General features: G+C 32.8%; 2 protein-coding genes across 6 annotated transcripts in view; both read left to right on the forward strand.

The window, feature by feature from the left end:
• LOC127738212 (acyl-coenzyme A amino acid N-acyltransferase 1-like) overlaps positions 1-18635 on the forward strand; it is an 84353-nt gene extending 65718 nt beyond the window's left edge. Inside the window, exons 2-9 of one of the 2 annotated variants that reach the window (XM_052249380.1) lie at positions 7430-7744; positions 9576-9839; positions 10286-10455; positions 10726-10839; positions 11941-12017; positions 16299-16389; positions 16616-16817; positions 17861-18635. In XM_052249380.1, coding sequence (XP_052105340.1) covers positions 7462-7744; positions 9576-9839; positions 10286-10455; positions 10726-10839; positions 11941-12017; positions 16299-16389; positions 16616-16817; positions 17861-17997 — 1338 coding nt within the window. In that variant the 5' untranslated portion in view covers positions 7430-7461 and the 3' untranslated portion in view covers positions 17998-18635. The remainder of the gene's footprint in view (positions 1-7429; positions 7745-9575; positions 9840-10285; positions 10456-10725; positions 10840-11940; positions 12018-16298; positions 16390-16615; positions 16818-17860) is intronic. The other variant, XM_052249383.1, reaches the window with a different exon arrangement.
• LOC127738213 (histidine-rich glycoprotein-like) lies at positions 14627-16282 on the forward strand. 4 transcript variants are annotated; one of them, XR_007999960.1, is made up of 3 exons: positions 14627-15018; positions 15369-15683; positions 15729-16282. XR_007999960.1 is itself a non-coding variant. In XM_052249388.1 (3 exons), the coding sequence occupies exons 1-3, from the start codon at positions 15248-15250 to the stop codon at positions 15791-15793; spliced, it is 456 nt and encodes a 151-aa protein (XP_052105348.1). In that variant the 5' UTR covers positions 15130-15247; the 3' UTR covers positions 15794-16282. The 4 variants fall into 4 exon arrangements, 3 of the variants coding, with proteins under 3 accessions (XP_052105348.1, XP_052105349.1, XP_052105350.1); XM_052249388.1 differs by lacking the exon at positions 14627-15018 and adding an exon at positions 15130-15323; XM_052249389.1 differs by lacking the exon at positions 14627-15018 and adding an exon at positions 15130-15323 and having other exon boundaries at positions 15369-15638.

Here is an 18635-nt window from a genome sequence, read left to right on the forward strand (position 1 = left end):
TTTTCTGTAAATTTATAATTAAGAAGATGTGGTATGATTGTAAATGAAATAAGTCCATTTATCAGTAAAATGTGGAAAAATGAAAAAGAAAATTTTCATTAATTTGCTCTGGATACTGGTTTTTGATCATAAAAACCTTCTGTCCAACTTATGTCAAATTTAAAGAAGGTTTGACAACGTTATTGATGAATGAAAAACTTTATTCTTAGAATGTATCTTAATGATTACTGTAAAAAGATTAAGTCCATTTATCAGTAAAATACGAATAAAAGAAAATAAAGATTTTCAAAATTTGCTCTGGTACTGTCTTTTGGTCACAAAAAAGCTTCTGTCCAAATATCATAAAATTCCATGAAGGTATGACAAAGTTATTGAAGTTTAAAAAAAAACCCACAAACTGAACCTAAATGTGAACACCGCCGAATGACGACGGAATCTAGGATCGCTATGTATCTCCCTTTCAGCGCGACATTTATTTCGCGGCCGACAAAAGTAGACAAAACTCTGGAAGTTGTTGGCTTCCCATAATGTCCTTATATGTACACTCATCATTGATACCCGGATTAAAAATATTGTACGCCAGACGTGCGTTTCGTCCACAAAAGACCAGGGGCGGATCCAGGATTTTGGAAAGGGGGGGCGTAGTATGTAAAGTTCGCCGAGCGGAGCGAGGCGAAATTTTTTTTTATTACCTTTTTTGGGATAAAAAAACATAAAATAAATGTAAAATGCACATTTTTAACGATTCCTGACGTGGGGCATGTATATTTTATAGGACATTTTTGATGCTGCATTCTCCCCATTAATTGTCTATTATAAAATGATTGAAAGGATCCAAAGCTATGTACTAATATATTTGATGTGGGATTTGTCAGTAAAAAATGAACATGGAAAATTCTCGTTTGTTGTATGGTTAATAAGCATAACCTCACAGATTTCTTGTTGTAAACATGATATACGGCTATTCAATGAAGTTTATAATACGACCGACACGAACAAAGACAAACAAGCAATTTTTATCCAAATGTTTGGTTGAAATGTTTCACCCAACAAGGGAAGTGATGGGTTCCAAATCAACCAAAGGCTACGAATGAGTCTGAAAATCAAATGCCAACGAAGTTGTGAATGACGGTCGACAAATGGAGACATAAAGGCCACACCCAGCAGGCAGGTTGCAGTTGGGCCTTGAAAAAGTATTCAGTATATCAGTTCGGCGAAACAGACATTCCGGTCAGATATGGGATTTACATGCAAACCCCCCAAAAAAATTACGCCCGTTTTTTGTTCACCACGTTCATTTAATGCTGAATAATTTTGTTGGATTTTTTTTTTTTCTTATTTCAAAAAAGGGGATAATTGTTTTCAATACAGATACGGCCAGAACTTTTGTTTAAGGCAAAAACCAGGGTCAAAATTTGTTCTCTAAAATATCTCAGACTGACCTATCAAATCAAATGGTCCGAACCTTAGACTTTAAATCTATCTAGAGCTTACTGACTGGGGATCATTATTCAGCAATGTTATTAATTGGCTGGGGCGTGTGGGGTTACACATATTTTCGTAGGTGAATAATATTGCTTTGAAACTTTTTTTTTCATGAGAGTGTAATAGAATATTACTTTCTGTTGAGTGGAATTGTGAAATAGAAGTCAATACGTTCTTGCTCAATCCTTTGTCGCTTTGAAGGCGTCATGCTTGTCATCTTCCGACTAAGCAATGTGTTACTGTAATTTGAATTTCAAAGTGCATGACTGAGTGTCGTTTTTTCGACGTACTGATCAACTCCATCGTAGCGAATCACATGACTTCAACATAATCAATAATATATTACAGTAAATACGAGCGAAAAATATCTTTATAAGTAAAGAATTGTCGCATAACAATTAAATACACTGCCGGGAAATGGCAAAGTTCACTAAGTCTAGTCTGATTAATAATTTTACAAAAAAAAAAAAAAAAAAGTTCAGGCAAAGGGGGGGCGTACGCCCTCTACGCCCCCCTCTGGATCCGCCACTGAGACTCATCAGTGACGCTCGAATCAAAAACGAAGTTGAAGAGCATTGAAGTCTCGAAATTCCGAAAGGTTTTGCCAAATACAGCTAAAGTAATCTATTCATGGGGTATAACATATCCGCACCTTCGTTTTAGGACACCACAATGTACAAATCTCAATGAACATTTGATGACGCGGCATTAATGAGGAGTCAGTATGTCCACAACGAACACACACATGTCTAAGTCCAAAGGAGAATTACTATGTGATTGGTCAACGGACCATGATATTAAGCCGACAAACGTATGCAGCATATTCATGTGAGGATCTTACAATGTACAAAGTTTTCACGATGCCCCATGTAGATAAATAACCCTTGCAACACTGACTCTGAGGGACCCGTGACGGGTGGCCGTTTCAAGGCAAAATTGATGAAGGCTAATCCTGACAAATTCCAGGCTATAGCCATTGGAAAAAAAAACAAATAAACATAATTTGATATTTAATTTAAATGGAAACAAAATTTTTTGTGAAGAAAATGTTAAACTTCTTGGAATAACTATAGATTCGGACTTAAACTTTAACAATCATATATCTGAAATATGTAAAAAGGCAATTTTAACTATTGTCCAGTAATTTGGCACTACTGTAGCGAAAAAAATTCTTTTAAAATGGAAAAAATTCAAGAAAGAGCTCTAAGATTCATTTATGAAGATTATGATAGTCCATACGAAAAACTGCTAAAAAATCTAGATTACCATCTTTAAAAATAAGAAGTCAGAATAAAAACAATTGCAATAGAAACATTTAAAATAATTCACAAAAAAAGTCCAAGCTACCTTCATGATTTGATTGATATAAAAATTAACAAGTATGATTTAAGATCACAGGAAACAGCAGTACTCCCAAGAGTCCGAACTACTAAGTATGGCTTAAAATCGTTTCGCTATAATGCTGCACAAATCTGGAATGAGCTGCCGAACCATTGTCGAATGGAAACATCTTTTGACCAATTCAAAAAATTGGTACAAACATGGGATCCAAGTAACAGCTCATGCCAGTGCAGTGCATGCATATAGTGTTATCATGACCTGTGTTTATTTTTTTGACTATTTGATTTGTGCAATCTTATTATTAACTTGTGCCAAGTTTTAAGCGTACTATGCTTTTAACTTATATTTGTCATTTATGGTATCTTACTATGCATTATATGTTTAAAATTGTATTGTTTTCATGACTTTTGTATGTGTGTATTGTATTTTGTTATTAAGTCGATTTGAAAAGCTCACTAGAGCTTGTGTTTATGTAGTTTATGGAATATCGACTCTAAATAAAACTTTGAATTTTGAATCTTGAATCCTGCTGCCCCTATCTCATTACAACATACAAATACCCTCATTTTCCACTGGCAGCCCAAATTTCCGGTTCTTCATCCCGGTTAACTTACCTATTGTATATTAATTTGTTCTCGTCCAGAATATGCATGAAATATTTGCCACTGACTTTGGGCAAGCAATCTAAAGTTCCTGGGGCATAACACCGAAAAAGTCAATGGATAAAAAAAAACTTTTTGCTGGAAAGTTTACTCATCTTAATATTATAATTGTATAACGTTTGGTTAAAATCGGACAAATAACTTAAAATTGGATGGACCCTTTAAATCCTCAAAACTTGGCGGGGTCACCATGATGAACATATTATAGATGTACCATACTTGCAAAGCAGGGGCTTTTTCACAAAAGAAATTCTTACGACAAATATTGATCGTAAGCTGTACTGAAATGTTCATGACTTTAGAGTATTTTTTCTTGTAAGATTTTTTGTGAAATGAGTCGCTGACCCTTTGTTATATACCATATAAATGTTAAATACATGGTATATGAACACTATTAACATTCCCATAGATTTTAATTGATTTTACCTTAATATGTATTTTAGGGAAATATTATATGTAATCTAGTCAGTCCAAAAGGATGGAACAATTCTATTTGATGAATATGTAGTTTTATACAATAAAATGTGTTAAATGCTGAATGCACAGGATATCCATGAAGTCGACGCTATTAAAGCGTTTCCCGTTTCTTAATAACTATCGCGCAAGAGGAGGGGTATAGTAAAGAGAGTGAGAGTAGGATGTACACAATGTTTGTACGACATTTATTTCGTTGTTTAATTGTTTGCACCTGAGGTTTGCACTGAATAGTAAATTTTCTATTTTGATACCACATGCTTAACACTACTATGGTCGTCTTTCTTGTTTCGGGTGAACTTATTAACTCTGATACAATCACTTGTGTTTTTTTTAATATCTGATATTACAATAAGGGATTGTATCAGAGTTGATAAAAACAAGGTAAGACAATCATAGTAGTGTTAAGTATTTGGTATTAAAATAGAAATTAAATATTCAGTGCAAACAATGAAAAAATCCAAATCCTGTACCCAAGAGCCTATATGCAACGGAGACATCAAATCGTCCACAAATTTGCAACCACTACTCGACAGGAATCAAGTTAATATGAGAAAACTTGGTAAAAGCCTTTGATGGGGACGCAAAGTTTAAAATCAGATTTCGATTTGATAAAGTATATATTAACAAAGAGCTGAGAACAAACTTAGAACAGAATATATGTTATGCCCAATTATAGGGAACACAAAGTCCCAAAATTGAAAAAAATAAAGGAGTATGTAATAACTTCCTTTATCGTTTGTTCGCATCGTCTCTCATGGATTTCAAATCCATTCAACAGTCGAATCACTCAACTATTCTGTGACTTTGAGCTATCAAATAATATTTCTAGTCATTTTTTAGACAGTAGTCCCACTGTTGCAATCATCAACATCAAAATAGAACTAATTCATTTTACATGTGATCGTAAATTATAAATGTTTTACCTCCACGTAATCATGCTCTCAATTTATTGTTAATGTGTCGTTAATTAGAAAATGTTGTGTCTTTACTTATTTGTATGAAGTGTATTTTTTGTATAATTATGTTTTATAGCCTGATAAATCAGTTTATAGGTTTATTACATGCCATCAACCTAATGAAAGCGAAATTATGTTTTCCTTAGATATACTTAGATTCTTTGCATTTTACTACACCTGCTCTTCTTACGTGCTGAGCTGTGCGGTACATATGAATACGCATCTTATAAAATATTAATCTGATAATTCCCGACAGTGCCATATTCTCTGCACGTAAAAGCCTTGTAATTAAATTTTAGGTGTCCTTAAGAGAGCATTTTTTTTTAAAATTCTGCCCTTACCTAACATGCTTTGCTTTTGTTGCAAAATCGCCTAAAATTATATTTTATCGTATTTTTAAAAAGAATTTACAATTTGAAAAATACATTTTTACCTAGCAATTTCATTTATATTGTGCAAACATAGATGTGGCAGTCACAATCTGCCGATTGAGTCTAAGAGGGGACTGGGTTTACCAAGAGAAGACAGTCTGCCGTCTCTGTGACTCAAATGACGTTGTTGACGAGTACCATTACATTATGAATTGTAGCACATTCGAATCAGAAAGAAACAAATTTTTACCACAGTACTGTTGGTCAACCCCTAATACCTATATATTTGATCAACTGTTTAACTCATCAAATATTGTTATATTAAATATATGTATTTATTCAAGATAAAAGGCCTGAATTTGACAGACACAAGAAATTAAAATTGCATACAGGTATAGCACTAGACATGAATAGGATTTCACAGTTACAGACACTAAAATGATTTACAGTTGTGATCACTTAAAAAAATATAATTTAAAAAATTAAATTATGGAAATTGTCATTATTTTGATATTTGACTAGATTGTAATAATTAATTAAATGGACTAATTTTCACTGCAGCCTAATACCTTAGGATGACCCACAAAAGTTAATGGAACTTATTTCCAGTGGGGTCCTTTTAAAAAGAGACTACCAGTTCACACATATAAGTAACAAAAATCATTTAAATTTATCACAGATAAAGGCTCAAAGCCTCAGTAAAATTAATAAAAAAACAAATTCACTATTAAAGATGGATTTAGATTTATCCATCAAAGTTTTTTTACTTGTACTTTAAAATTATATTTCTTTGAGCAATTTTCACTATTTCTGATAGCGAGTTCCAATCTTTTATTCCATTGTGGATTCACAACCTTTAATTCCAGATATATACAAATTCATATTGCTAGATCTTGTGTTGAAAGATGTTTCATTTCTAACAAAATTAGTATGCAAATAATTTGGGCATATATTGTTAAAAATGTTGAAGACATGATTGAGTCTCAGTTGTTTGACTCTATAATAGTTTTAAAAAACCTATTTTTTTCAAATTCAATATATGTCACACTTTTCCTAGGATGTATAATTGTAGAATAAATCTCAGAATCTTATTTTGTGCCACTTCAAGTTTATTCTTCATTTGTTTTGATATACCTTCATACCAGCATGCACATGCATAATCAAAATGACATTGAATCAGAGAAGAGCACAATGTTTTCCTTGATTGAAAATTCAGACACTCTTTCTTTCTATATAAAATTTAAGCCTTTGATTAACTTTTTTCACTATAAAATTTCCAATAAAATCACCAGTCAGAAATCGATCAATTATTATTCCCAAATATTTTTGGATTTTTGGATTCTATATTAATACCTTTACAGAGATAGAAAAATCACGCGGTATTAGAGACCGAAGTTTTCGACCGGGACCAAAAATTATAATCTATTGTCAGTTAACTCCAGCATTCTGGATAATTTATGAGAGATGAATTATTAATAGAAATATTATCATATGTAAATTTATCAAAGTTATAAATGTGAAAGTCAGTCCTCCAAATTAATTTCATTGTATTGTTCACACATGCATGTAATAATTGTACCTTATAGTTATGTTTATATATGTTCTCTGTAACTATGTAGTTGTAGTTTTATGAGAAAAAAGTCATTCATTCATTCAATTGAGAGTTGTCTCATTGGCACTCATACCACATCTTCTTATTTATATAATCTGTGTTGATAGTGACAGTTCAAATCCGTTTCAATCCCGGTCGTTGTAGAACCTATCTTATTGATTAAAAATATATATTTTCGTCTTGAATGATTCACAGAAGAAAATAAACAACAACAACAAAAATTCCACCAAGACAATTACGCTTTGAATCAAAGGTCATCATCATTCAAGACCTTTGTAGAGAACAAACGAAGGTTGAAATGGGCAGTCAAAATGGATACAGACACAATTTTAATTTCTTTTAAACTATATCGAAAATATTAAATATTTTCATGGAATGCTTATAATTATTGATCAAATACATCAATTTTAGGGTGTCTTTTTTATACATTAAATTCTAATAATAAAATGTCTGAAAAATATTGAAATACAGATTATAACCATGATGATGAATTTATGATTAAGATTTATATATTTTTTCCTTTAGGTTTATGTATGAATTAGTATAACAAATATGTGATGTTTAGAAGGCAAGTTAAGAATCTACTGTGCGACTTCTCAAAGTTTTATAACAATATATTCATCCGTTGTTTTATGGAAATTAAAGTCTACCCAGAAGATCCGCTAGTGGATGACAAAATCAGTATAACAATATCTGGACTATCACCGCAACAGAAAGTTACAGTTAAATCATCAGTTACTGAAGTCAAATCAACATTCTCATCTTCAGCGTGTTTCATCTCAGATGCCAGTGGACATGTCTTCGTTGATAAACAGTCATCGATACTGGGAACCTATACAGGTGATTAGAAAATCTCCTTTACAATGATACATGTATATTATATCTCTATTATAGGCTCTCTGTACGTTTAATTGTGTGTGCAAAAATACAAAGTACCAAAGCTTTCATGCGGACATGGGAGTCTCGGGATGATACCAGGTTCGATAAATGAAAAATGTCATATAATAATTAATTAATCGACCCGATGTTCCGGTTCATTGTACTATATCTGGACTGTCTGCTGTTCAGTATGCACATAGAGAAAGTGTAACATCTTCACTTATATTTAGCGGCTTATATCTCCACTTATAAAGGGCAATTTGTCCAGATAAAAGGATAAAACTTTGAAATATACTAAACAAATTTTTTCACTATTTAATTAGCATATACATTTACATTGGATAACATGATATGTAAAATTAAGTATATTTCTGTAGTAGATATTAATTCATTTCAATATGATATTTATTCATGCGAGCATTCTTTATTAAGTGTTCACGAAAGGTCAAGATAGTTTTTACATTTTCTGTTTATTTGCATTGTTGTTTTTAATACGAATTATTTTTGTAGGCATATCTTTGTTGTCCATTTGTAGAAATTTTTCTATCACAGAAACTTATGTAATGGTCTATCGATAGATCCTTCTTATCGAAAAAGATAAGTCTTAGCTCCTACCATTTTTTATATTTGTATGGTAACATGAATCGTAAAGGAACTTTCCACTTCCTGGGACATGTACTTTTATTTATTGGTCCTAGCCAACATTTAAAATAATGATTGTGTTGCTCATTTTGCATCTGCCGTCCGTTTTATCTCCAATTACGCAAACAGATCATGAATGTTATAGAAAAAAAATTGATTCCTATTTGTTAATATCCGAATTTCATCTTTATTTAAACTACAAGACCCAATGACTTTTGCTTATTAGACGACACAAACATGCAGAATGGATATGGTGTCGCACATGGTTGAATTGAACCATAGAGGTTTATTAATCAAATTCTAATTTCATCTCTGAAATTCTCGTAGAGTATTGCCTATTGGGTTAACTTAGCAGGAATAGTGTATTATGGTCTTGCGTAAAATGTCTTCATTTCTTGTAGGTCAGATCAAAAACATTCCAACCCGAAGCTAATTTTTTCTTTAACAGAGAAATGTGATTTTGATTCTAGTATGTTCTCTTCAATGATTTCTAATTCAATGAAACTCATTTCGTTTGGCTTACAATGGTGACACAAACTTCCTATTTATAGGCAATGAGATATATCTAGTACTTTTGATAGAAATAAATTGTTTTTTGTACTTTTCTGTTGGTGTTTATCTGCATGGTTTTATACGTATCATGGTTGTAGATGTGCCAAATAATGTTTTGCTGTATGAATTAGTGAATTTTAAGAAACTATTAATGTCAGTTTAATCACGATACATAATGTACTGTGCTACAATTATAGACAAAGCATACCAAGGTAAGGCATTACTCCACTAACGAAGCTATATTTTATTTATCATAGTTAGACGTGTGGCCTAATGCACTGGACACAGTGCTGAGGGAAGAACAAAAACTAACGCAAATGTATAGATCTTAATTTCAAACAAAATGTATATAAATAATGAGTTAGCCATGTACAACTTAGTCTTTATGTTATCCGATGCAGGTTCCCATCATTTATAAGAATTAGATCCTACTGATCAATACTGCACATTAACTTTGGTTTCCAAAATAAAAAAATTGTCACATATAGTTTTACCATTGTTACCATGTCACTATACTACTGTGATACTGGTAATACAACAATCATAGAACTGGGATTATGAAATAAACGTCTAGTATAAAACTTTCAACATTTCATAGGTGTTGATGGTATGGGCTTATTTTGGAGTTTGACAGCAGATCCTGACCAGCAAAAAGGTTTGAGGTACCTAAAACGTGACGTAACAACACCCCAAGTTGTCAATTTATCTGTTTTCGAAGGTCACCATTCTTGGAGTGACTGTCACAATATAAGCCAAGAACCTTTAGTCTCTTCGGAAGTTCAAAGATGGTTTTTGCATAAGACAGTGAAAAGAGAAGTAATTAGAGATGGAATACTCAGGGGAACTATATTTACTCCTTCAGGTATTTTAATGATTCTTGTTCTTTACAATGCATACAGATATTTCTCAGTTAAACTTTTCAATGTTTTATTTGAGATTATTATTTATTACTTGTTTATGCACGGATCTAGACTATAGTCATAGGGGGTTATGATGCTTACAGTTGCCTTTTATTATATTGAAATTTCAACAGTGAATGGATAAGTATTTGAATAAAAATCGTATAAGTCACTTCAAACCGATTATAAAGGCATCCTTATCTGAATTTTGTGTTATTTTTTTTTACAGTTTACTGCAAACACATTTTTTGTGCAGCTATAAGAAAAAATTTAAAAAGAGTTAAAATATTAATTTTATAAAATGATTTACTCGGTATGGTATATATACATGAAGGACTCCTTCAGTCTGTGTGTCTTTAATCAAATATAGTCATACCGTTTACTGATTCCAAATTTTTATTATCTTCAGGACCAGGTCCATTCCCTGGAGTTATTGACATGTTTGGAACAGCAGGTGGACTGATAGAGTTCCGTGCAGCCATATTGGCATCCAGGGGATTTATTGTGTTTGCATTGCCGTACTTTCAGTATGAAGATTTGCCTAAAAATATGACCGATATTAATTTTGATTACCTCAAGGTATGTCCAAAAAAAAATTATTACAACCATATAATTCTTCACCATCAAAGTGTGACTTTCATAAAACTTTAAGTGATTTTTCATTAATTTTTTTTAGATATTGAAAAAACTATACAGAAGTTTTAAAATACAAATGTTAGACAAATTGCTACAATGCTGCTGCTGCTACTGATGATGATGATGATATAAATTATAAAAAATATTTTCATTGTTTTACTTAATGTTCAATCAATGGTTGTAATTCTTTATTTGAAATGCATTTTTCGATAGGAGTCAATTGATTGGTTTAGTAACCATTCGGACGTTATCAAAAATGGTGTAGGAATTCTTGGTGTATCAAAGGGTGCTGAAATAGCATTGATGCTGTCAATGGAATGTCGTCAGGTGGGTTACCCAAACAATTGATTCGGTGAAATATCTGCTTTTAAAATAGCGGTAAATACATTCTGAGATTTTTTTGAAAGAAAACTGAATAAATACAAACACTGAACAGTAGAGTGTAACTTTCTTTTAATCTTGATCATGATCTCTTAATCATGAGAAGACAGTACAAGTCATTTCTTTACTAATGACATCCTGTATTTATAACTCAAATTAATCAAGATGCTGCACGAACACAAATATAACTTAATTTAATGTGACATCAAGCTATAAATGTAGCTTATTTTAGTGCTATATCAACATACCAATATTACTTCTTTCTTTGAGAAATAAGAATACTTGTTTAGGTATTCATACTTACTGCAGTTCTTTCTCTCTATATATGAATAAAAAGGATGTAGACATCGACACAACGAAACAAACCAACGAAGGCATCTAGGAGTTAACAATAGCCAGGTGTCAATACAATATAACAAGCTCTTCCCAAGTCTTAAAAAAGTGGTGAATAGATCATACTGAAACTATCGTAGAGCTACCATCAACACCAAATTGTTGAAACTACAAAAAAATTTTAGTTATGATAAAAGACAACCACTGAAGAGGTTCCTAGATTATTGTGGCAGACACATGAATTTGTGACAGGATTTAACTATATTTTTAGGTCTGTATCCTACCCCTTTTAATCCTGCTCAGTGGGACTAACAAATGATACATAAAAGAATATTAACTATATCAAAGCATATCTGATCTTTTTTTCAAAGCAGTATCTAAGTACTGAATCTGCTGATATGAAATTATGCAGTCCTAAACTCTAACATCGGTGGCTGCATTATATAGCTACCTTTATTTTTCGTCTTTAAAATCCCCAAATTTCATTACTTTTCATTCTCAAAAAGGAGTATATAATTACAAAACAAAAGATATTCCTATTTTAGCTACCTTTTTGTAAACATCAAAACTTAAAACAGACCCAACTATGCACATTTGTTGTTTTGCCTAATACAGTAACTATTTATAATACCTCACTTGCTGTCTGGCTTAGTCATAAGCTAATTAGATGTTTAGCGCAGTATACATGTAACATTTTTTTAAATTCATTTATAGGTGAAATCAGTGGTAAACATTAATGGAACTCCATTTTGCTCATATTGTCCTCTGGGTCCATTTACAGACTTTGTTGAGTAAGTATAATATGTAGGCAGTATATTGACTTCATTTTACTCTTGGAAAATGTGTTTTATTTATATGTTAAAGTGATATTGAACAAGCTTTTGGTAACTGCAAGTTCCCTTAGATCGTTACTCTGTGTTTTTGTCTTTTTGTTATGCTAATTTTTCTTGTTTTACTTGATGTGGTAAGCGCTTTCTAACCGACTTTTACAGTTTGTTCTTATGTTGTGCTGCTGTACCAGTAACTGTTATAGTACTCAGAGTCAGAAATCAACAAATCAAAATAGCGGATTTGGTGTTTTTCAAGCACAAATTTTGTACTCACAGTGCTGAGTAAAGTTTTATGACCGAGGGTCCAGGTTTGGGAGAGTTGAACGCTCACAGACATGTTTAACGCCTTGCAGGAGTCTGTAATTCAGTGGTTGTTCTGTGGTAGTCGTTGGTTGCTGTCTGTCATTCGTTTATTGTCTTTAGCATCATCCAGGTTTTTATACGCCCGTTTACGGGACGTATTATGGTATACCGTTGTCCGTCTGTCCGTCCGTCGTCAACATGTCGGACAATAACTCAAAAATGCTTTAACCAATTGGCATGAAACTTTGGAGAATTGTTTATATCTATTGACATGAGCTCCCTTTCGTTTTTTATAAATTTAAGATTTGAAGTTTCCGAGTTACCGTTTTTTTTTCATCAAAAAAGGGGGATTTTCCAGTTTCGTACAAAACTCAAAAACACTTACACCAATTTGCAAGAAACTTTGGCGAATTGTTTATATCTATTGGCATGAGCTCCCTTTCGATTTTTATAAATTTTAGATTTTACGTTTCCGAGTTATGGGATTTTATTCATAAAAAAGGGGTGATTTTCCAGTTTTCGGACAAAATTTTTAAAGTGCTTTGAGCAGTTTTTATGAAACTTTCGTGACTGGTTTATATCTATTAAGATAACCTCCCTTTAGTTTTTCATGAATTTCTGATATGAAATTGAGAAGTTTTTGAACTTTATTCTTTGAAAAAGCGACGGGCGTATCATGATCTCGTGGCGCAGCTGTTTATTCTCTTTTGAATTTTTTCACATTTTGTCAGTCCGGAGTCTTTATAGGTACAAACAGACATATGTGATATCAGGTGATTCATAATAGTCCAGGTCCAAACAATCGTATGTGACACCAGTTGAAACAGCATAGTCCAGGTACAAACAGACATTTGTGGCATCAGCTGATCCATCATAGTCCAGTTACAAACAGACATTTATGGCATCAGCTGGTCCATCATAGTCTAGTTCTAAATAGACATTTATGGAATCAGCTGATCCATCATAGTCCAATTACAAACAGACATTTATGGCATCAGTTGATCCATCATAGTCAAGTTACAAACAGACATTTATGGCATCAGCTGATCCATCATAGTCCACTTACAAATAGACATTTGAGGCATCAGCTAATCTATCATAGTCTAGTTCTAAACAGACATTTGGGGCATCAGCTGATCCATCATAGTACAGGTACAAACAGACATATGTGATATCAGTTGAAAGATCATAGTCAAGGTACAAACAGACATATGTTACATCAGCTGATCAATCACAGTACAGGTACAAACAGATATATGTGACATCAGCTGAAACATCATAATATAGGAACAAATAGACATAGGTCTTATTTTACCAGAAGCTACTATGATCTGAATTGTAAGTCAACGAATGTCGTCTACGGATTAGAGTGTAACCATTGCGGATTGGTATATGTCGGTGAAACGAAAGCAAGGCTAAAAAACCGTATGTGCGGTCATAGATCAGACATCAACAACAATGCAAGCGACGTTGTTTACCAGCATTTTAACCAGCCCGATCATTCAATCCTTTCTGTGCAAGTTCGTATCATCGTAAAAATATACCACAGGACTAACAATCATCATCTTGCAACACCTCTCCGTAGACAAAAAGAAACTACTGGATTCGACAACTAGGAAATGCGACACCATTTGGTTGCAATGACAAAATTGATGGTTTAGGTATTCCATCTAGTCCTTCCTGTAGTTCGGTGAATGTGATGAATATTTTTAACTCTACTCCTCGACGTAGAAGCAGTCATGGTCATTGTCATTATACATCACCTACTCTCCATGATGTCTCTATTAATGACCTGTTGTCATTTATTCAAAAGCTGTTAGCTAGTGTTAGGTATTCATCACATTCGCACGAAGCTTTATTCATTACCCTTTCAAAACTTCATTCTCTGTACAACCGATTTTTGAAACAACTGTTACAAACCCTCATCAAACCAATACAAACTTACAGCTATCATCTCGGATATTTCAAGTCACAGACTTTTCAAACGAGTTCGCTTTGGAAAAGATGAAAAGGAGAAAACATCCTTTCTAAAACTTTCCTTTGCCAAGGAATGTCTCGATGCCATCAACTTTGGCTATATCCTTCATCATAAATCAGTTCACTCGAAAATACCTCCTTATTTTAAAGATCAGTCTGTACCTATCATTTCTTATACCTATACCAAACCAATTGCAACTCAAGAAAACAATTTAAGAAAAACAAATATGACAGATGTCAACCAACGATCGAAGTCATCCCTTTGTAAATTTTACGGACACCATCACGAATTGGTTGACCGTTATAGAATATCCGTTTCACATATGATATCGGATATGTTCCAATTGTCGTAACTACAATCCCGTCCCCCTTTCCCCGAATGTGACCTACCGAATGAGACTTATTACCGGGTTTGTACTAACGCGAGCAACAAGACGGGTGCCACATGTGGAGCAGGATCTGCTTACCCTTCCGGATCACCTGAGATCACCCCCAGTTTTTGGTGGGGTTCGTGTTGCTTAGTCTTTAGTTTTCTATGTTGAGTTTTGTGTACTGTTGTTTGTCTGTTGGTCTTTTTGTTTTTTAGCCACGGCGTTGTCAGTTTATTTTTGACTTCTGAGTTTGAATGTCCCTTTGGTATCTTTCGCCTCTCTTTTACATCAGCTGATCCATCATAGTACAGGTACAAACAGACATATGTGAACTATTATAGTCCAGTTACAAACAGACATTTGGGGCATCAGCTGATCCACTGTAGTCCAGTTCCAAACAGACATTTATAGCATCAGCTGATCAATCATAGTCCAATTACAAACAGACATTTATGGCATCAGCTGATTCATCAAAGTACAAGTACAAACAGATAGATGTGACTTCAGCTGAAACATCATAGTCAAGTTACAAACAGGAATATGTTACATCAGCTGATCCATCATAGTACAGGTACAAACAGACATATAAGACATCAGCTGATCCATCATAGTACAGGTACAAACAAACATATAAGCCATCAGCTTATCCATCATAGCACAGGTACAAACAGACATATAAGACATCAGCTGATCCATCATAGTACAGGTACAAACAGACATATAAGACATCAGCTGAACCATCATAGTACAGGTACAAACAGACATATAAGACATCAGCTGATCCATCATAGTACAGGTACAAACAGACATATAAGACATCAGCTGATCCATCATAGTACAGGTACAAACAGACATATAAGACATCAGCTGAACCATCATAGTACAGGTACAAACAGACATATAAGACATCAGCTGATCCATCATAGTACAGGTACAAACAGACATATAAGACATCAGCTGATCCATCATAGTACAGGTACAAACAGACATATAAGACATCAGCTTATCCATCATAGTACAGGTACAAACAGACATATAAGACATCAGCTGATCCATCATATTATAGGTACAAACAGACATTTGTGACTTCAACTGAAACATCCTAGTCCAGCTACAAACAGACATAATTATGTGGCACCAATATGAAAGAAATGCAGATCCTGTGTCTACGCTACACTTATAAGAATCTGAATAGCATGAACTCCAAACCATCGGAATCAATTGGACATAAAAATAAGCTTATAAGTTTAAACTCAGGTAATTGTCTTAAAAACCATCTAAATTTTATTTTCACAGGAATTAGCTATACATGTCAAGTTCCTTTTCCAATTTCTATGTTCGTATGTCCGTCAAGGTTAGTTTTATACGCGCATCTGGCGTATAAAATTTTAATCCTTGTATCTATGATGAGTTTATTTATATGAATGGCTAGTTGTCTTGTACAATTTAATTTCCCTTTATAATGAGCTTAAACTTTTCATTCACTATGTATCCTAGATTTATAATATAGTATTTACATTAAATACTTTGTTTTATAAGAACCTTTTTATTATTTCATTTTCTTGTTAATTGTGATATTCTTTCTTTTAAGGTCAGATTTTTCAAGATTTGAATATACAGATGAAGGGGTTCATATCTGGGATGCTTTGAATTCAAATTTCAAACCTGACAATGTTTTAAAGGTGAGATGTACATTTCTTAATTGTACTGTATTTCATAGAAATTAGCTTTGATTACTTGAGATGAACTTTCAAATTTAAGTTTAGTAAAGTCAGTTTAAAACATGTAATGGCAAATAATTTCAATACAATAATGCAGTATTTACTAAACAAAACACCAGATTTAAAAAAATAATTTTTCCATGTATTTTCTAAAAGATCATTTATGTTGGAATTACTTTTTTTGAAGACCTGGGAATCAGATGTGCAGATTTTATACATTATCGGAGAGGATGACAAGTCAGTAGATCCAGACTATGCTAATGTGGTGTATAATTGTTATCCTGATGACCAAAAGCATAAACTGACTATAAAAAAATATCCTAAAGCAGGACATCTAATTGAACCAGCCTATTTACCAGTTTGTAGAGCTTCCTTTCACAAAGTTTTTGGTGAGAGCATTAATACAAAACGTAATTTGTAAAATTACAATTTTAGAAAGTTAATTATTCATTTATCTTCATCACTCAAAGTAAATGTCCATGCTAAAAACACCGAGATATTCAAAAATAAACATTGCTTTGACGAAACAAACAATGAATGTTTAATTAATTTAGGATACAAATTATGTTTAATAAATACATATTGTATGGACACATGTCTGTTGTTAAAGAGCATATAGTGACCTCTAGATGTCTTTAGGTGGTTTTGTCTCGTTTGAGTGCTGTACTATTGACATATACCCCATATCTCCTTTCATTTATATCAATTTAGGGGAAAATAACATTTCGTCTTGGAAAGGATATTATTTTGCTAAATACTTCAACACAATCAAATTTTCTTTAATTATTGATGCAAAGCAAGCATATTATAATAAACTTGGACAATCGTAAAAGTTGAAATGTTATGTCTCAAGAAAGGGATAGAGAAAAAAACGTATATTTTATTCTTACTTGAAGCTTTTGGTGATCGATTATATGGTATTATAGAGCTTAATTCTTTACCCACACTGATGGTTATCGCACCATTTTTACATACCTTATGTTATTCCACCAATCAAGTTTTGAGGAGGAGGGTTGGGATATAAAAAAAACCTCAGTTATCCCCCCCACTCCCCCCCCCCATCGCACACACACATACTGACTACCATACCTCCTAAGCCATGAGCCCTATTTCCATTGGTTGTAATTTCTTTCTGATTTGAATGTTCTTTATATAAATAAGAATGTTTGTTGTTCATTTCCATTCGTTATTTTTAAATCTTAAGAGAATACTGGAACTAGAGTAGCTGAGTTGACCCCCGTAATTATTGATAGTGTGGCTCTATCTTTAGTTGTGCATTTTTTTAGCTATGGTATTGTCAAAATTTCTTCGTCTTACCATTTTTGATGGCCCTTTGTTATCTTACTTTTTATCATTCTATGAATACTACAAGTTTTTGATATTCTTTTAAATGTCTTTTTCTATTTGCATAAAAGTTTAATATATTTTTTAGGTATAGTGTTTGTATGGGGAGGGATAAAGGAAGATCATGCTAGAGCACAAGAAGATTCCTGGAAATCTATCTTGAAATTCTTCAAAAGTACATTGTTAAATAACAAAACAGGGAATAATTTGTCAAGTCAGCTGTGACACACAGACCTAAATGACTAATATATAGTATTTATATAGAAATAAATACTTTTATCATCCAGTATTATCATAAGGAGATTTTGCAAGCATTTACTTATATAAAATTGCATACTAGTAAATGAATATAGTAATCACATATTATTTTTTATACATTGTTATTTGGAACACAACAAAGGTTTATTGAAGAATTTCATAAGAACTACAAGACGGGAGGTACTTGGTGATATGTTTGAGGATAACTAGATTCCTGACATATAAACTGCAGATTAAATTTTGCTCACGAGAATACTCCTGGTAGTTGTTAACATTCATACACAGTATGACTATTAACTTTATTGGTACCTAAGAAATGCGATTCGGATTATCGGGTAGACGAATTTATATGTGTATGGTATCATTCGTAGAACCGTCTGCACACCTTATAATACATAAAACGGATAACAGAAATCACCAAAATTACTGTACAGTACAACATAACATTAAGGATAAGCTAGGCAGAATACTAACAAACACATTGAATAGCTCAAATGTTCTATTAAGAAATCAATATAATCACAGTTTACATCAAATGATTTTAATGTTAATCCGGCACTTACCATGGACTAGAATATTGTATCAATAAAAAATATCAAATATCA

The sequence above is a fragment of the Mytilus californianus genome, unplaced genomic scaffold, assembly GCF_021869535.1.
Source record: "Mytilus californianus isolate M0D057914Y unplaced genomic scaffold, xbMytCali1.0.p SCAF_4, whole genome shotgun sequence".
NCBI classification, from domain to species: domain Eukaryota; kingdom Metazoa; phylum Mollusca; class Bivalvia; order Mytilida; family Mytilidae; genus Mytilus; species Mytilus californianus.